At 41.2% G+C, this 20936-nt stretch overlaps 1 protein-coding gene across 1 annotated transcript in view; it reads right to left on the reverse strand.

The window, feature by feature from the left end:
- Nucleotides 1-20936, reverse strand: part of PINX1 (PIN2 (TERF1) interacting telomerase inhibitor 1) — a 60314-nt gene that overhangs the window by 36827 nt on the left and 2551 nt on the right. The window contains exons 2-6 of the mRNA XM_026845879.1: nucleotides 18058-18167; nucleotides 15655-15747; nucleotides 14868-14946; nucleotides 11157-11249; nucleotides 8368-8444 (exon numbers count right to left, since the gene is read on the reverse strand). Of these exons, the coding sequence (XP_026701680.1) occupies nucleotides 8368-8444; nucleotides 11157-11249; nucleotides 14868-14946; nucleotides 15655-15747; nucleotides 18058-18167 (452 nt within the window). The remainder of the gene's footprint in view (nucleotides 1-8367; nucleotides 8445-11156; nucleotides 11250-14867; nucleotides 14947-15654; nucleotides 15748-18057; nucleotides 18168-20936) is intronic.

A 20936-nucleotide genomic window follows, 5' to 3' on the forward strand; every position in this document is an offset into this window, starting at 1 on the left:
GGGGGGGGGGGGGGAGAAAAAACCCTTGAGGGTTTCTTTTCCAATTCAGAAAACAGAAGAACGACAGTCCTAACAAAGTTCTGTTTGGCCTTTTCCTCTTGATAACTTTCACAACCTAAAAATTCCCACAATGCAAAAAGCAAAGGCAGCAAAAATACACCTCCAAAAATGCAGTGCAGCTTTCACACAAAGTGTAGTTAAAAAATGACTAAGTTTTCTTGATATATGAATTTGTGGGTAAACCATTTATCAATGACCTGTTTACCTGTGCAGCAGAGTCCCTCAAGCCGAGGGCCATGTCATTCCCCTTTGACTGATTAATTAGCCAATCAAGGGATATTTTTCACTGTGAGGCATGATGGTTTATTCCAGCTAATGCATGGTCTCTAATGGTAACACATTAAAGCCAACTCGGCTCTTTAAGCCTATCGAAGTGACCAAAAGGGAAGGAGAGAAGATAAATCAAAAGAGCTCCCCCCAGTTTTGTTTCTGTTCCTAACAACCCCCCGAAGGAACTAACACTAGAGGCAAGACTCTTCTCCAATGAAGAGAGAAGAAAAAGCACCATTTCTTCCAGATCAGGAGATGTCTCCTCCTCTCCCTCTCTGCTGATATCTGAACAGCAATAATTTATCCTCAGTTGATTAACAAGGTGCTTATAGAATAGGCAACAAAACATCAATACTCTGCTCTTCCTCCTTTTATCAAAAGCACTACTAGGACACCATGCTGGGTAAAGTAATTTTTACCAGTGCTCCTGGAACAACTCATCTGCGTGAAGAAGTATTAAAAATACGGCCCAAATTAACACCTTGAGCTAATTTGTTGTTTTTCTGACTTGTTATATATGGCATTACAAGTTACCAGCTCGAAGCAACAGGGTTTTAGATCCACTTTAAGCTGTTCTGTGCTGCCAGAATTGCTCTATACCACTGATGTACACTAAAGATGCATTTAGCCCTTCAGCTGTATTGTCATGCTGTCCACCTTATGAATTTCTGGCACCAACCTATCCTGGTTGCTCATCAAGCATGGGCAAAGGCCTTGTATTGCTAACTGCTGGCAGAATCATGGTTTGGGGCTTTTTTTCCCTTTTTTTTTTTTGGAAATGATCCTTATGGCTGTTAAGACTCCATGGTATGATGCAGAGCAAAACAGAGGAGGCTGAGGAAGTAACTGCAGTACTACAAACATCATAAAAAGCCCTTGCTGATGGTAATTTTAATGCATTTTACTCAAATGGTCAGAAAAAAACCCCAAAGCAGATGAACACACAAACCTTATACCTAATGATACTCTTAACAGTGATGCTGCAAAACACAGCGAGCTCCCATCGAAGTCAAGGAGAACTAATCCGCTGTCAGCTGAGCATCACCATTTCTTAGATCACAATTCTAAAAACCTGTATGATTAGGACATGTTGGTTAAAGAAGCAGTAAACTAGAGGCTGACAGAAACCTTTCCAATCAGAAGCAGGTTCCTGGGGATACTCAATGTGTAAAAGCACCCTTATAGTCTTGCAGACTCTGCCACTAGGTCACCCACCCTCTCCCACTAACCAACATTAAAATAAAAGTTTAAAAGACAGAGGCTTCACAAGAACTGAATAGGTCAAGAGGGTTGAGCAGTAACACAGCTTTTGCACTGAAATAGAATATATTCAGAATATAACTTCTTGGATAGCATGCGCCTCACTGTTAGATGTCCCCTACGATCAGTGAAGAGGCACGTATCTCTAGGAAGGGTTCAGCTTCATACATCTTTACCATCTTTGAACACAATGAACGCATCTGTTTGGGCACCTGTGCCTCATCACTAGTGATGGGAGTCTGGAGAAGATGCCTAGATCTTCTACCAATAAAGCTGAGTGGGATTAAATCTCACCTTTTGTTTTCATTTGCCTTGATTCTTGGTAAAACGTTACATTCATTTTTCCCAATGACACACATCACATTACATATTTCCGTGATAAAATGGTCAAGTCATATGTAGGAATAAGCACTGTGTTTTAAATTTTAACCCCAAATCTGACAAATTCTGTAGCCTGGGGATAATTCTAATAACTAGGCGCCAAGATACTCAGTTCCTCTAAAAATGCAATTATTCTGACAATAAATGTATAATAAAAAAAGAAGGAAATATGTTAAAGACACTATCTCAATGTTTTCCTACTGTCTTCCTCCGGAACACACTGACAGCAATTACATTTTTACTCTGATTTCTTAAGGAAGCAAAGGTTCCATAATCATTCTGCCCAGACGTTTGTGTACATCATACACTCCTTTCTCTCCAGCAACTTTTAAATTCAACCTAGTAGAAGCTTAGAGATTTCAAAGACATTAAGACTAAAATATTTCATGAAAACAGGCAGCTGGACAGAGAAGGCCAACAGATCAGTGTGCACATGGACAGGGATTTCAGCATGAGCTCATCTCCTTTAGTCACACAGAATCCAAGCACAACACAACCACAGGAAACAAGCTTCAGTACTAGAGCTGCTCACAGAATGACTTGTTGGGAGTTGTTCTATTTAAACCAGTTCAGCTTTGCCCATTCCAATGGGTCTAAAAGTGTTATTTTTATTTTTTTTTTTCTTGGCGTCACTTACTAAGGAGCTGGGATTTCCCTTAGGAGACTCTTCCACTGCCCCGCTGACATCACTGCAAAGAAGCCTGCTGAAGAGTAAGCTTGTGTCTTCCTTTTTCTAACTGAAGTTCTCACTCCCAGTACCATTCTTGGCTTTTGCCTACCCTGATTACTATCCCTTCCCTTCCTCTGCTCCTCCCTCCCCCCGACCCTCAGATATTTATAGGCAGAGAGGTCATCTTTTTTCTGCCTCTCTTCTGAGATGAACGTATCCAGTTCCTCCACTCTCTCCTTCTAGGACATGCCCTCTAACCCCGTCGCCCCTTTTACTAAATCCTTTTGGACTCTCTCCAGGTTTTTGATGTCTTTTTTCTGTTCTGCTTCTCAGTCCCAAATACTTCAGGCTAGCTGTGGTCTCCAGTGAAAAACCCAAGTTAATTTTTAACTAATTTTTCTCTTCTGCAGTTTTCTGTTCCCTGACATTGCTGAAAAAAAAAAACCTCAAAACAAAACACTCAGCAAATTAATTTATATGCTACCGCTGCAACAGAGATCGTCACAGGTAAAAAAATCCAACAGACTAAACTTGCAACTTTCCCAATGGTGAAACCCCACAAATACCAGTATCATGACTGGTATTTTGCAGAGAGAAAGTTGAGGTGTAGGTAATTCTATCAGTTTACCCATAGCTTCAGTGAGCCCATGGCAGAGCCAGACTTTAATGGATTTTCAGTTATGTCCCTTAAGATTAGTCAACATGCTTTGCTGATAAGTGCTGGGAAATGTAAGTCAGTTGAGGAAGTTCTGCAAAATGTGTCAGAAGACAATTTCCTGATTTAAAAGAAAAAAAAAAAAGTGAAAAAGCAACAGGGTGGATAGTTACATTTCTAATGACTAACACGGAAGAAATCACCACTAACTTGAGACTTTCAGGCTACCTGGATTAGGTGGTTTAAGGGAACTTACGCAGGTTTACATCCAAGTTACAGAAATTTGGAGGAAGCTGATTACTCATCAAATGGCCTGAGACATGGAAGTGAGATGGATGCAAAACATTCAGTTTTCTACGTATCTCAGAGTTATTACAAATGTGCCAGCAAATCACAACTACTCCCCCAGCCCCCAAAGAGAAATCAGTGCCAGAATCATGTTGTTCAGCAACCAAGTTGGGACTGTCTGTAACTCATTCCCAAATCCTCAGTCTCACTCAGGAGCATTTTCTCCAGTGATAAGGCTTCATCAGGAAACACAGCTGGATGGAGGAAGGAAATTCTGAGAAGCAAAAAAAAATAGTGGGGGTTCCAGGAAGTTCAACCAGATAGGAACTAATGGAATTTGTTTTTCTGTCTCCCCAGCTCCCAGTGTTCCTAAGCAAGTGAGAAAATCAGAGGGAATGTGGGGGCAAAAAAAGTCTGGCAAATCTTACCCTGCAAAACAGGTCCTCACTGCAGGTCTCCAGAGAGCATCATAATTGCAATTCAATATTTTCGATCACTTACTCTCCCTGGGAAAAAAACTGCAGACGTTTTCAATTTAGGTCCACTCTGAAGCCCAGCCATTGTTTTCTTCCCCCCGTTTTTCTGACTTATATTTTTCTTTTTAAACAAAGGTCCCTGTGTAGTTTATTATGGAGGTTTTAGCTACGCACACGATTTATCAAAAATAATATTTTTTTTTTTAAAAAGTACCATTATGTTTAACGTTCGGGAGAATTCAAGGTTGCAAGTGCCTATGATTAGTAACATATCCCAGAATCATCAAAACAACAGCTTAAACTAAGATCTCAGTCTTATTACTTCTAGAGAAACTCCTTTAGACCCTTAGAGACAAAAGCATTTCCTTCCATATCCTTTGCAATTCCACTCTTTTGCAATCTTTACAATCCTGTAGCCAACTCCCTCTTCCTTTGATAAGGTAGATAATCCAAATTTCAACATCCCCACTTACTGCAGTAGTGTCAGTCTGAAACAAGAGAAAAGATCCATTAGCCAGATCAGTCCTAGGCTACTGACAGAGTTAAAAAGTAAGTCTCCACAGTTAAGACAGCCCAGACGGAGCTAGCACAAAACATCTTCTGCCAAAGACTACTCCACAGGTCAAGATCATAAAATGACTGCTAATGGCCATACTACAAAAGACTGAACACGACTAACTGGAACAGCGTCTCTGTGATTTGTTGAGCCAGGACTTATCACAGCAGCAGTTCAGAGGCGACATATTTTTTTACAAGCACTTCAGAAGAGCCAAGATTATCTTGCTGGTCCAGAGATCATGTCACTTAGCCTTGAGCCCTTCCACTAGTTTCCATTCGACCATAAACACGGATGGAGTTTCCTGGGTTTCGCTTTCCTCTTTCCCTTTTTCCTAATCTTTAAGAACACAGTTAGGTGTGACACCAACTAACCAAACCTAGTACGACGGTGCCAATGAGCATCAATGTAATACCACTGCCAGGATCTACTGTTAGGCCCCTTGTAGAAAGAGAACAGCTCAAAGGCCACGAGTACATCAGCTCTTAGGAATAAAAGAAGCTCTACAACTCACTCAGATGAAAAACCTGGCCACAATGCCATCAGTGGCATACATCCTTTAAATGTCTCCTTAACTTCCACGGTGTCTCTGATGCCTACAGAACTGCAAATGATCACCCAACTGAGTCCATTTACAGTGTAAGCGTTTTGTTATTCCAAAATGTTCTCCACCTTCTGCTCCTTAAGTGATCTTTTTCATCCATTCACTGAATTTTGCCAGAGGCTTAAGTTGGAGGCTTTAAGACAGGGAGACAGTCAAAACTCAGCTGGACAATGTTCTGAGCAACCTGCTGTAGCTGACCCCGCTTTGAGCAGGGTGACTGGTCCAGCAACCTCCAGGTCTCCTCCAATCTCAGTAATTCTGTGATTCTATAAAAAGCAGCTCCTGCACCTCCTCTCCATGAAGGTGTATCCAAGATAGTTCTGATCCTGGATGGAAACAACCAGAAATATGGGAAAAAGAATTATGCTGAATATCTTTGTCAAAAGATTAAGAGTGAAATGACAACTCTATCTGAGCTGAGGATAGGTCATTCAGCCCAAATCAAATCTGTACTGAATGCTTCTCAAACTGCACCTCCCAAAAAAGAGCAGGAATCTAGTATTTCAGAAAGAACCTTAAAGATAGGACTTCAAGCTACACGATAACTAGTGCTTCCATATATCAGCTCAGGTGCAACTACAGCTGGGAACATGCAATCAGATGAATTGAGAGTAGCAGTTCTGGCACCTATGTGAGTATGGAAGGTGTCCTCATCTACTCTCAACAGGGACAGCAGCATACCAGAGCCGGAAGGCATATCCCAGGGCTCTGATGGACACCAGGACTCTTCCTACATTATCTCTACACGGGAGCAGATACAAACAACTCGCTTCCAGGACAATGACAGCACTTTCCTGCTCCCGTGGTGCACTCTCTGCCACATCAGGGAAATGTCCTGAGCCTAGGAATTTCAAAACAGAATGCAAACACACACAGAGAAGAGCACTGCAAATCCTCACAAGGCAGTTCCATTTGTGCCACCTTAAGGACCAGGCTGTGGAACATGATGGAAAGGGATCATGAGAGTTCATGGGTGCAATGAAATGAAATTGCTTAGAGCTGGAGGGCCTGTGCAAACTCCACAGATCTCTGATCCATGAAGAAAAGAAGAGGGGGGGTGGGGAAAAAAAAAAAAAAGAAATTGTGCTGCCTCTGGCTTTCTCTCCCTGTGGCTGCTTAGCAGCAGACGGTAGCCAGAAGACAACAATGCAACTCCAAATTACATTACCTCCTGCCTGTATTTGCATGTGGAAATCTGGGTGCTTAACAGGGAACAGTCTGTGACTTTTTGCCAGAACCTTGACCCATTAGCTTAGTGTTCAGTGAGGGGAAAAAGGAAATCTGCCCAGTAGTCATCAGCCAACCACTGTGTCGGTCAAGGAATTAGCAAAAGCATGCAAAAACATATACCCTTCACAAGCAGCCATAAATGCACGTGATCTGCAGTGTGTATCAACAGCAGAACAAGTGCTCTGCAGGGATAAACCCCAGAAGAAGCAACAGCACTTTCCAAACTTACCTTTAGTTTCAAAAGATGCGGGATACACTGATAAAACAAAACCAACTATTTGGGACAACTCGGGTTTGCCCACGGGTGGGCAAATTCTACACCCTTTACCACAGCACTGTTGGTTTGCATTAAATCCCAGTTTGTCTGGCTTCATATTGATCTGGCACCAAGGGAGCCAAGAAGCAGATCCATGGCATATTTAGGCCATCAGAAGTGTTAATCAAGGGGACTCTGATGGTGCAGGCTTACCTACAGCATTCGAGACCTCTAACAGCTTTCACAGACATGAAGTCCCCAAATGCTTATTTCAAGACAGTAATAAGTTCAGATGGGTTCTGTTGTGGCTGATGGCCTCCTCCCAAGCTCTTACCTTTCAAGCCAAACCATGTGACTTGTAACAAAGGTTCATACTGTTTTTCACAGTGGCAGACAAGACAGGACAGTTCTTAATTTGTTTACATTTCTTCTAACCTCGCAGGTTAATTAACTGTAACTGTATTTTTTGTAGCTTAGAGAACAGTACTCAGAAAACAGGCGACATTTTTCTCTGTCTTACCACTAACTTTAAAAGCTACAGCACATTCACTGAAATTGTAACACTATATGGGATAATGGCAAGACCAGATCCTTCAAACTGTTCAAGACACCCTACCAAAGTGTTCTTTATCTTACAGTAAGATTTTTTTCCAGCAAAGAATCCCCAGTGGATCACTATGTGTCTTCACAAGCTCCCTTGTCATTCTGCCTTGCATTCACAAAGCTACAAGCTTACTTTCACTACTATCCAGTGTCTCTTAGCACATTCTTCTCCCTGTCCCTCTTCTCCCAAAGTTCACAGTGGCCTACGGTGAAGTTACAGAACAATTTTCAAGAGTATTGCACAATGAGCAAGGTGTCAAACACACATATGGTATTTCAGAAATTTCCATCGAAGTTCAGGCCCCATCCTTCCCTCTAGACAAGAGACTTCAAAGACCTCCAAACCAACAGGGCAATTCTTGCAACACATTCATTCGTACTTTTCTAGATGTTATTTTTCCAAAGAATTTTTCTGGATACATTACTCATGTCGCAGTGTAAGTCTGTTATTTTATATACTGATATAGCAGGTCTATTCTCTGCAGTACAAAATGCTAATGAATACATAAATAAGTGCTAGTACGAACCTTGATCTCCTTACACAAAGTTGGGGAAAAGTCTCCTCATTAAATATTTATCAGTGTTCAAGCCATCTTTGAATCCTTTGTTCAAAGATGAGCAAGACTTTGCAGCTGCTCAGCCTTTCCCAATTCTTGTGAAAATAAGGGCAGTTTGCAGAAATCGGCCAGTTGCTACTGAATGTCAAATTTTATTTTGGATATTTATTCAACTTTCACATCAAGCAAAACTGATCTACTTTGCAATGTATATTGCTTAACAACTGTAAAATTAAAATAATGAAGATTCCTAACTCCAAAGAAGTTATGTCACAATGATTCATAAAAATATGTATGAAATTCACTCTTATTTCCTGATGGTTCAGAGCACAGCCATCCACCTGCAGCCTTCACATAGAAACAACAGTAATTTCACAGGCAGAAGACCCTCTGCTTTTGATGGGCATGTGGTAATCTCATTAGCATAAAGACATTTAAATGTTTTTGATGTAAGGGAAAAATACGCAAGGAAATGAGAAAAAGGTGAAGCCTCTTGTTTACCTGTGTCTTCATACTCTTCTGTCGCTTCCCAAATATGCAGGACAGGTCATCTTCACTGCGTGAAGAGAGATCCTTACCTGAAAGGGGCAAGGGGAAGAAAAAAAAAAAAAAAATCCCACAACCTTCATACCTGGTGATGACAGGTGCGTTTTGATAACACAAACCGTGACCCACAGAGGTAGAGAAATTGTTTTTGGAGGTGAACAAAAATCAGGAGGATGTTAAATATGCTATATGAAGGCTGACCACGACTCCCACGTACAATAGGAAATGTGTGGCTGTGGAGGGAGAAAGGCTGGTGAGGAGACAACCACAGCCGGCTGGTGTATGCCCACAGGGAAACAGAACAGCAGCTTGGTTCCCCTGACTTGATGCTGCAATTGGTATAGCAACATGAGGGGAGCAGCCTGCACTATGCTAAAGGGAAAGAAGAGTTGTATCCTCCTACACACAAGAAAAGTTCAAGGAGAAACTGCACATCTCTGGATTCTCATGAGAATTTCCTGTCTCTGACAGAGTTAGGGACTTATCGCTCCTCCATACAGTGAAAAAAAAAATAAAAATAAAATCCATCTTTACTCAGTGGGGACTTTTCTTTGATTCATGAAATTGCTTCTGAAAAGCAAAACCTCCATCTCTGCAACACACTGGATTATTCTAACTTAAAACAATTTCAAGGGTGAAGCAAAGATTTCTCTGAGTTCCAGCAGGACTATTACTCCCATCTGACTGTTGTGTGGCTGCCTGAGTATCAGACACAGAGCAGGGAGGGGGAAGCAAAAGGGCGTGATGTAATATTCTGAGATACTGGCAAAAGTTTAGCTGATTCCACAGTGCAGAAGCCTTTACATTGCATTGTCCACAGCTTGTCTCAGAAAATTTTTTTGAAAGAAGTCAGCAAAAGTTAAAGAAAGAAAATTAGCCCAGATAGGTCAACTTATTAGGAGCCTCCTGGGGTCTCACTCCACTTGGTTTCCTGATTCCAAAATCACTGACCTCAAAATGAATCTAAGTACTTGCAACGGCCAGAAAAAAAAAAAAAAAAAATCAGACTATTCCACCTGTTTCTTCTTCTCAGGATCCTTAACTGCCCGCAGAGGGTAATCAGACACACCAACCTAGAGGAGAAAATGTTACCCAGCTTTCTGGTGTCTCACTCACTGTGCAGCCCTTACCCAAGCAAGCTGGGTGAGACTGTGGTGGCTGTTTTCAATTTTATCTTGGCCAAAGCTTGGAACATGACACTTAGAATCCTGCTGCTCCTTCTCCCACCCTATGCTTTCTTTCTAGGCCTTTCCCCTCCAAATACATCCCCTCTCTTTTTGCATTCTCTAACAGAAAACCAACTTAGGTGACAGACCAAATCTTTTGCAGCTTCACAGTGGAACAGCTACTAGAAAAGCAACTGAAATCACTGTCTCTATCTCCTAATGGTGTGTTTCCCAGACCCAAACGTGGCTCCTAAGCCTATGTGGTGCCCATGTTCCTCCAGCAGTGAGGCTACAAAACAGCACCAGAAACGGAAACTGCATTTTCTATCGTTGCTGCTCCCTTCTCCCGCTTTTGTGTGAGCTCGTCTTGTTTAGTCTAAAAGGAAGCAGGATCGGGGCCACAACATTAGCCTTTCTCAAATAACTTTTCCTCTTTCCCTGAAAAAGGACAATTTCCCTGTTTTAGACCACAGAATGTACAATCAAACAGGGGCCTACCTTATAGAAACACTGCAACCAAACAAATAAGCGATACTGTTAACATGAAAGCCTTGCTTCATATTTAACATGCTTAAAAGACACTTCTTTTTTTCTCTATATTTAGTAAAAGGTTAACTCCAAATCAAAATAAATCCTCTCTGCTACTACCTCAAACAGGCCACAGCCTCTGTATTTGCAAGCCCTGACCCAATTTCATTGTTTAACGTCGTAAAGCGGCAGGGTCATGTTAACATGTTTGACTTCAAGGCTGAATTATTTAATCAAAAATCCCAAACACCAGTATCAGAATTTGGCCTCCGTTCAGACATCAATTACCTCTGTTTTAGCAGAGGCATTTGCTATCAGAAAACACTACACAGAGCTTTATGTTTAATAAATTAGCCATTAGTGGAAACTGATCCTCTTCATACACTGAAACATATGTACGCACACACCACGTGTGCATGGGTGTGTGAAAGGGGAACACAGCCGACAGAGAAACAGAGCAAGGGACTGAACAACTGTCAAGAGCCAAAACCAGGGATGGTTGAAATAATGTCATGACTAAGAAATAAAGAAGTTACTAAACTCCGCAAGTTCTTGATATAGTTTTTCTGGCCACCAATCACTATCCTAATTTATCTAACAAAGTAACTGGTAGATGTAAGAGGGCTTTCCTCTTCCTGCACTCAGGTCTAATCTGATCACTGATCTTACCCACATGATCTCTCCACAGGAGTTACTGGAGACTGCAGAGGATAGTGTCATGCAGATGCCCAAGTGACTCTATTCTCACCTTTGCCTCTCCCTCCCATCCTCTGCTCACTAACAAACCACTCAGAATATTCATCATTCCTTTATCCAGCTGATGGTTATTTCAGATAGAAATTGTTTTATTTAACAATATCATCCTAAAGCCATCCAATATTGTCCAAATAAAGAGGAAGAGCATATTATAGCTTTAAGTTGGTGCAGGGTGTATTTCTAAACCAAGATTTACGTGCCAAATTTAGACCCCAGAAGGCAACAGATCACCTTGACACATGTGGTTTTCTCTAATCCTGGCTAGAGCTTATGAAACGACAAAACTCCTCTTACCTTTTGCAAACTTCATATAATGGACACGTTTCCTGGAAGATTTGGATTTTTCTTCAAGACTGAATGTCTTCTTCTGATTATTCACTGAGGACTCTAGAAAAAACAAACCAAACAGGTTGCAACCCTATTAGAGGCGCTCTAACCACCAAATTCAAATATCAGTGTATTTAACTTTCTCTCTCAAAACCAAGTCTCACTACATATCATAATATATTACTGAAGGAAGCACTGTAAGTTTTGTCCGAGACATGTTAGTGCTTGGGGTTTTTTTTGCCACATCCCCTTCCCTTCCCATTTCCAGTCTAACGTAACTTGAAAAAGCAGATACAGGTACTTCAGGTCAAAGGCGAAGTCTAATTTAACACCGTTTCTAAGGTAAGAAAAGAAAAATATGTCAGGGTTTATTGTGTTGTTTGTTACAAATTACCTCCAGTGTCAGATCCTGAGAAAGATGTAAGAAATAGTACAAAATTAAATACTGAACCTGACTGAGTAGAAAGAAAAAGGGAAAAAAAAAACAAACAGAAAGGCTTTCCACTTCTAACACTTCTCATGAAGTGCTTCTATCTGGACATAGTCTGATACATCTGTGTAAAGAAATCAATGGGTGGCAAAGCTTTACTGTCCCTGAGGCCAGCTAGAACAAATTGCCACATCCATATTATTTAATTTTCCTAGCTTCCAGAAGATGGGCTGCATCTAAACTGTCCACTGGGAATGGTCTCTGGGGTTGGCTAAGTCCCAAATTCACTCAGGAGTTGTTTGGGAGGATGTTGGCTTGTAGAGGTCAAAACCATGCGAAGGGTTAGTCTAACTATTGAACTATTGAGCTATCGAGATCCTGTGCTGTGGCAGGTTATTTTACAGGTACAGATGTCCTTTTTGCATCCACAGAGCCTGCTAATTTAAAAGAAATTCTCAGAAGGAGGTAACCTGCTGTCTGGTTAATAACTCCTTTATTAGTTCTAGCCTAACAATAAATAGGCACCACAGGATTCTCTAGAAAAGGCTACTCCGGTAAGACGGTTTTTTGTCTCCCAGTGGTGACTGGGATGGGTACGGAAATCAACCCATACCCCCAGGGCCAAGTTGAGTCACCTTTTTCATATGATCCCACCCCTGAAAGCTCTGCAGACCAAGCTTTTCTGACATTGGAATTACAGTACTTCACTGCTTGATAGGTGGTGTCACCTGACAATAAAGTCATTGACATAAAAATGAAATCTGCAGCCTGCAGTGGGAGAGCTGACTACCAAAAAGCAGTCTGAGATCTACTCTTTCATTTATACACTAAGCCCTAACGTGAAGAGGAAGGACTAACAAACCCAGTTTTAGACAAAGTTTGCAGTCAACTTGAAAATCCTCAATAAAAAGGGTCTATGGGCAAAGCAAGCATCACAACTCAAATATCCTGACCAGAGAGAGGCACTTTGAGCCTGCTCTCTGATCCACTTGTACCGAAGGCAACGTTACACAGCAAAGGATTTTCAGAGCTTCCTCTGCCACTTTATTCTTGCAGCGAAAGGGGCAGCAGCACCGCCTTGTGCCTTCAAGGAGGAATTTCACTACCGAAACGTGCTGGCACTTGCAGTGCACAGGTAGGTACATCCCTGCGTCTCCTAGTGACTGGTAAACCCTCTGACAAACTGAGCAAGCACTGCAGGAGTATTAATGTGCTTTTTAAAGCAATGTAGTCATAGCAGTAAAGCCACGTGTCATAACTATAGCAAATCTGATACAGATGAACATTTCAAAGCACGTTACAGACATGGCCAGAATGTTGTTGCCCCATTTTATGAAGAAAGGGGCAGAGTCATCATCTCTTAATATGTCAGCAAAAAAGCCAGAAATCAAAGCTCCTCACTAGGTGCTCAGCTAGGGGAAAAAAAAAAAAAAAAAAAAAAAAAAAAAAAAAAAAACTATGTACATCGAGGGTATCTGAATGTTGGCATACGAACCATCACGGGGCCCTTCCTTCCCGATTTCTAATTGCAATCCAACTCTGGCAACTACACCAGTTATTTAAGAACAATGAAGTTTTTCAGCTGACTTTTAATGCAATTTGAAACTGGATGATGGCCAATAATGTAACATTTGATCCTGTAGCACAGCTGCAGGCAGAGTTATCTGGATGAGTTTTGCCAGCTTAAACAATTGACAAAAAAATCCCCAAGTTTCAGAGCAATGCTTGCAGCCTGCAAATCGCCAAACGTGATTCTCACTGGGAATTTTCAACGTGCACCCAAATCTGTCCTCAGTGATTGAAAACTCTTGTCCCAGCTCCTAAAAAGACCAAGGGAAAATAACCGAGAAAAACAGGGAGGAATATGGTTTTCAGGGACCACTTTGCATCAAGTGCAGATGACCCAGGGAATACTGCACAGATTTAGGAACAAGACAGCCTTGCTCAACAAACCTGCCTCTGTGCTGACTCACTGTGTCCTTGGGCAAGTCACTTCAGCTCTCTGCTCACCAGTTTGCAGGTTTCCCACCAGTTACACCTAACTGATCTTCCCATGGCTCAAGTTGGAACTTGGGTAGGATTTAGTTATAAAGGTGGAAAGGAACTTTTGGAATTTCCCTACACTATGCTATTCTACTTCTTGAGGATTTCAGCTACAGCACCTAGCACTGTGTGGCCTCAGACCAGGATTAGGGCTCCAATGCACAGGGATAACTTATACAGCAATTTTTAAAAAGGTGATTTTAAAGCATCAGGTTCAGAATTTTAATCCTAGTTCTCTAGGATTTGACACCAAGTTTGATCCTTCTTAACTGATTTTTCTCCTGCTCTTTCTACCTTTCCTCTCCTAAAAAGCCTTCTGTGCTCAAATGTTAAGAATGAATGAATGGACAGTTGCTAAATTCACTGAGCTGGCAATTCTGCCACTAGCAGCACGTGGACAGGCAACCCTTGGTTTAACAACCCTCCAGAGAGTTGTTTAGCTATATGATCAGAGTTTAAACTTGAGTCTAACTGACAAAGAGATGTTAATCCCTTTGGTGTGTACAATTCTTTCTGTAAGCTCACACCCATCAGTTTTGCATAACTTCATTTTTACAAACCAAGGTCAAACTGTGTAAAGCTTTTCAAAATGAAGGGACTTTATAAATAGCTCTTTTGGGAAAGTTGTGCAGTTTCCCCACTTGTGTGCTCTACATCAGGGCTACAAAAATCACATTATACTGCACTCAAAACAGAGATGCATAACTCTGAGTCAAAAGCTAAGAAGCAGCTCTCTGAGGACAGGAAAAGTAGGTATTTAAGCAACCACTGGAGCATGAAAACCAGGTGTGACTGTTAGGAAAGCAAACGCATTGCAATGGTGAGAGACTGTGTTATGAGCCTTCATATTGGCTCTGGTTGCTTTATAAAGAAACAAGTGTTGCTGTAATAAACCCCACCAAAGGATCACCTGTGTTGTGGTCCTGGATAAAATAAACAAATTCAAAATTTTCCCCAGCAAAAAGCCTTTAATGAGAGCAAAACTGATCCACTGAGATCTACATATCCAGGCAGACCAACTTGAGCATGGTCACGGAGGGCAACATGTCCTGCTCCCAGAGATTTGGGGGGAGAAGGGGGAGTTGTCATTCTCAGCAAGGAGACTACTAGCAGCCTAAAGGACTGGGCCTCAGCTAGCCTTTTAAGACAGAGAATGGAAACTCTGCTAAGCTTCCAGCATCTGATTGAGCAAAGCATGAACCTACCTGTTTCACCCTGTCCATGGCAATTATTCAGTTCAGCCAGAAGCTGGTTGAAGTCATCCTGATGAGCAATCCAGTTGTCCTGTAAATATCACCAACATGAATACAAGGCAAAAGTCTTCAGAACTAACAGAAGTTTTGTTAAAACAGATATTAAGATTCTGCACTCTAAGAAGTAACTTAATTGTATGTACTCAATCCTTGTTGGTGGGAGGGGCCCTCAGAAGCTCCACAGGTGCCAACACTAACAACAGTTCACCACAGTCACGCCGAAGTGCAGAAATAAGCGTTAAACAATACTGAGTTGCTGTTGGCTCTGCGTGTCCCCCGTCTGCACAAGACGTTTTCAGAAGCAGGCAGGAAATACTAGTGTGATTTTTTTCAGCAGTTACTTAAGATGTTGATTATGAGATGAGCACCTTTAGGACCATGTTCTGCTCTGCCTGTGTACCTGAACTCCAGTCAGAAAGGTGACTTAGCATGAAGCTAAGCAAGGCAGAACGAATAGTATTTCAGTGATTTGCTTGGTAGGGAAAAAAAAAAAACAAAAAAAAAAAAACAACTCTGAACAGTTTGCTCCCAGAATGCACTGTAACCTTTCCAAGCAGGTATTTACTCCTAAAACACCCAACAAAGCAGAACTAAACTCCAAGTCAAGAGTTTCTACGGAGATGGTAGCACAGATACACGCTGTCCCCAGATGTGAGAGCGGATTTCACTAACATACCATTACAAAGATTGTGCTTTAGCTGAAACGGGAGCCATTTCCTTACCTGAGTCTAGCGCTCACCTCGTAATTGATGGTTGCTCCTAACCCCAGCGTGTTGTTTTTCACCTGAACCTTGATATGTTCTGTGTTTCCTTGTTCCTGAGCCCCAAGACCCTAAGGAGGATTTAAGTGTAAAAATTTAAGAACTTTACAGCAGTGACTAAGCAATCAGAGCTTCTGTACTGTCAGACAGTTTGCAATGAAATACAGCAAGAAATCACAATCTGCTATTTATTTGCTTGCCTGTAACTGAATTAATTCACAGGCATTAGCACACACGAGATATTAAGTTTTTTTTAATTTACTACTTAAGCCTCCAGCAAAGTATTATAAACACTAAAATAGCAACAACCTTAAGTAGTTGGGTGATTAATCAGGAAGCCACCTGACATTCCTAGGCAAGTCCAAAGTGTTTACAATTTTAAGACAAGACGCTACAGAAAAAAAACATGCCTCTCACCGAAAATATCTCCGTCACTGGGAAGGCAGCTGTGTAATGACTGTAAGACAGATGCCACGTAAAATGCACAATTCAGAACAAAGTTATATGGGGGGAAGCGGGAGGGGAAGGTTCAGACTGGTGCTAGTGACATTTAAGAACTTCTTCCACCTCATTCACATTAATAAGCTGATGAAATATTGGAGCAAACAAATGCCTGGTTTGTCTATCCTAAAAAACATAATTGTTGAATCTGGAAAGCAATCTTTAGGTCCAGTATTATCTTTTTCAGTTGTACAATCAAAGGAAAAAAAAAAACAAGCCACAAAGCATTTGGTTTAAAAATTTATTCCTGGTATTTACCTGCTTTTCCCCCCACCTGCCACCAGTAACAAATCACCAAAGTGTACAGCTATAATAAACATGTATGTGGTGGAGCAGTGGAGAGAAGCCCCGTGGATAGATCCTGGGCCCATCTAATATTTGAAGCAATGAGACATATTTGAAAAAGGCTGTTGCTATTACAAATCCAGTAGGATTTATTTGGTCAGTGGGTCAGAAAATTTATCTCGAAACTTCTGCTAACCAAAAAGTATGGAAGCAAACAGGACACTTGGCTACACATCCTGCCGTGACCCAATTGCAATATAACTAATGACAGGACTAGTGTAAGCAGCTTAATTTCACTGCACAGATGGGCTTTTGCCCATTAATTTGATCAAGCTAAAGTTCCATTTGTCTGAGTCTGTAGCAAAATGGAGAGATAAATCCTTCTTGTGCAGGTATAACTGTTGTAAATGAAAATCCAGTAGCTCACGTAGGAAAACGTTGTGGAGAAGATAAGGGGGGCTGTGACAGACAGAAAAACAACACGAGGCCTTCCCTTCACACCCTGACACAGTGTTCATAACAGAAAAGGTGTTATCTATGGCCAGAGAATCTGGCTGCCTAAAATAGAATCAAGACACTTAACGGCATTTTTGCTACTAATTGACATATCTATTTTAATATTATACACATAACGCAATGAATACAATTTACATAAAGAGACAGTACTCAAGCTCCATACTTTTAACAGTCTGATGGTCTAAACTCTAGTGAAACCAATTCCTTGAGTTCAGCAGCCTCTGAATCAGGTACCCCTGCTTGTTCTGGAAATAAGAGGCAGTTAGAAGCCAGATTTATGTGCTAGCTGTAAGACAACCGAGGCAACAGCAGGCTACACTGAGAAATCCAAGAGTAGGGCTATTTTTCCAACTTTAAATGCATTCACAGAACTGAGAATGATCCTAATATTATTTCTTTTTTAAAAAAAAGTCTGGGAGAGGAAATGTAGGAGAAGAATTAAATAAATATCATGAGGATTTTGTAAGCATTTGTTTTATTAGACACTCTGACGTGCAGGCCCAAATCTCAGCTTTGCTAAGGCACCTTTGTGGAAGTTAAACTGCTTTTAAGGAGCAGCTGAGAAATCTGCAGCGGTCTGCACTGACCTAGAGATTACTTAGCGTCAGGAACCAGTCACCTCACCCCACGGGCTGGAGCTGGGAAGGAATACAGCTCACATAATACTGCACTCTGGCCATTCAGGGAAGAAATCAGGAGCAACCTTTAAAAACAGGTGAAAGATTAAATAAAGCAGGTCCTAGAGCTGCTTTAAACAGCACCAAAAAGCCAGGGAGACAACTGAGGTTATAAAAGCAACTTAAAGCTTTTAACTGTCACCTGAATTGAGGTGCCAACTCCTGCTCTTACTTGGGGATGTCATACTCTCAAAGAGAGGGCAGAAAAAACTGGAAAGCAGGACAGGCACAAGGAAGAAAGTACTTTTCTAACAAACTGTAGAAATCTAATGCTGCTCAAATTCTCTGTGCACTGAAGAGAATAAATCAAATAGAAAGAACATGGCTGTTTTGAACCCTGAGATGAAGAGGTCCCTAGCAGTCTTGGACCTTTCAGCCAGACAACGCTCCTTTAGATCATACCTTTCCTTTGGACCAGCCCATCTTTTCCAGCATCTTCTGGCCAAATTTAGATTCATCTTTACTCCAAGCGCTGTTTCGTGGATCCACAGACCACTTCTGCTTTCTACGGGCTAGAGTTGGAAGGAAAAATTCAAACAGGCTTTATTTACGTGTCCACAGCTTCCTCAGTATTTTATCATAGAATCATGCAATAGAATCAAAGACTGGTTTGGGTTGAAGGGACCTTAAAGATCATCCAGTTCCACCCCCTGCCCCGGGCAGGGCCACCTTCCACCAGCCCAGGTTGCCCAAAGCCCCGTCCAACCTGGCCTTGAACCCTTCCAGGGAGGGGGCAGCCACAGCTTCTCTGGGCAGCCTGTGCCAGGGCCTCACCCCCCTCACAGGGAAGAATTTCTTCCTTACATCTAATCTAAATCTGCCCTCTTTCAGTTTAAAAGAATTTGTCAATTCAAGAAAAGCTCTTCATTGCAAAAAAATAGAACCTGTGCCAGACCAAACACACTCTGGGAGTTTAATTTTACTAAACTTTATACTGCAAATAAAGACCAATGAAAATTTTAATTATTAATGTGAAGAATGCCGAAGTAAAATTGCTATGGAAGTTGTCATCCCTAAGGATGGGCTGCAATTCACGGAAGGCTTTAAGGATTACCACTTAGGTGTACAGGTCTAAATTCCATATTTGTTCCAACTTTGTTTTACATCTGGTTTCAGAATGAAATCTATAGGGGATGAGACTTCTGTGCTGGCTTTCCCAGTTCTGGACAATATCCACTGGGCAGTCTTCCTTTTAACCAGAAGACAGAAGTTTTAATATTTGCCTTCATAACAAAAGCCAAGTCAAAAATCAAACATAAGTGACCAGAGAAATTGAATTACAGAAAACAAACCAGTGGGATTTCAGCTTTTGGATTTCCCACAAAATGTTGTGGGTTGTTTTTTTTTTTTTTTTTTTGGAAAAAATAAGAATCAAGGCTCCTTTGTCCTATGCAGACTACTAAAGAAACTACAGTCCCCCAGGCCCACATGCGTGCACTTGCCTCTATCACCAGGAATAACTTTACTGAAATCAAGGAAGAAAAGCTAGCACAGCTAACCAGCCACTTCCAAGTGTGCACCTAAACATATGCAGGAAGACAACCTAAATAAACAAGACAAACCAAGAATGGGAGACAGGAAGATTACAAACTTCATTAAACACGATGGGAAATGGTGGATCAAAACTGACCGATTCACACAAGGCCGTACAAAGCCAGTGAGAAGCCAAGTCCACTGAGGTGCTTTCAACATAATCAGGAAGTCATCTTTCCCTAAAATGCAATACTTAGGATTTGGGCCAGAGGGACAAAATATTACAGGGATGTTTGATTCATTTTTTGGGCCCAGTTTCGTTCTTAAAGAAGAACTAATACTGACAGAATGCATGATGGTGGCTTTTTTTAACAGACTTCCGAGTGCTGTGAAAGGAACCGACACAGCCTTCTCCTGGTTCACCTCTCTACAGGAAAACAACAACTTATTTCCAACAGGCAGCCTTCAGAGAAGTATCTACAACAAGCCCTGCCTGTGCTGCCAACACAAGGTGGTAAAGTACCACTGTGCACTGTGAGTTTAAACATCCAAGTGAATTAAGGTTCCCTGCTGCCCCACTGAGAACAAAAATCTCTGGCTCCCTTAGTGACGTAGTTCACTCATTTATTGCAGTGTTTGAAATATCGAGCTAGAAATCTGGGACAATTAACATGCTTTGTCATCTCCCTTCACCAAAGATGCAAATCATCTCTAAGGACCCAGGTTTCCAGTGGTTTGTGGGGGGAATAAATGAAAAAGCTATCAAGCTGGCAGAAAAAGTTAAGTCCTATAAAAACAGGGAACACCTTGGCTTTTGTTCACAGCTGACTGAAAGAAACAACATTAAAAGACAAACAATGAAAAGAAGTAATCTAATAGAGGTTATGCTGCCCCGCTGAGCAGTAGCCCTCTTTTTCAATCATATTTCTTAATTTGCCCCTTGGTTTAAAAATCAAGGATTAACATCAACTTGCCCTCACTCAGTCACCAAAAACTAACTGTTCAACACCTTTTTTTTAAAAAAATCAAACTATAACAACATTTTAAGCATGCCCATATTCTGTTATGCTCTCTGTAACTAGTACCCCAGGTGGTGAATTTGCAAATTCCAAGAAATTCAATTCAATGCAATTCTTACACTTGCAAAGCCACGGTATGTATCTAAGGATTTGTCTACACAGTAGAGATAATCCATGTCAACTGAATGTGCGAATTTAAATTAACTTCCAAACCGAGTTGTTTGATATAATTCAACTAATCCACTTTAAACACTAATTTCTATTAATTTTCCTGAATATCTCTCTGTAGAAAAGCTCAAAGATGTTTTACTCCCAGGAGGACGCTGGTAACAAAACATGAGGACACCCAATACAGAGATTTCTCAAGCTTGAAATTTTAAGAGAGTGTCCTTTCCCAGCACTTGCAATCCAAGTATTTCAAACCTCTTAACTACCACTATAGGATTAATCCTCACATTTCTGCCAGGTTAACACACTCTTATTTTCAGATGTGGTAAGATAGACACAGGAAAATAAAGAAACTTGCTTACAACTTTAAAGAAGTATTTCAGAAAGCCAGGAACAACTTCATGCTATATACAGCAACTATAAAATCATCTCCTCTCTCCAAACAAACAACAAAAAAGACTGTTTAGTCAACAATTTATCAGACATGTTTGTTCACTGATGTTTTATGAGCAAGAAAGGAAACAACATACTATCTTCCAGCTAAAAACTTCAGCTCAGAAGTTAACTCCAATCTTCTGGGCTGCTCATGAAATGATGCAATGCAACTCTGGGCAAGCAGCA

Source organism: Athene cunicularia (assembly GCF_003259725.1).
Source record: "Athene cunicularia isolate RWA chromosome 3 unlocalized genomic scaffold, athCun1 chr3_part1, whole genome shotgun sequence".
Taxonomy (NCBI): domain Eukaryota; kingdom Metazoa; phylum Chordata; class Aves; order Strigiformes; family Strigidae; genus Athene; species Athene cunicularia.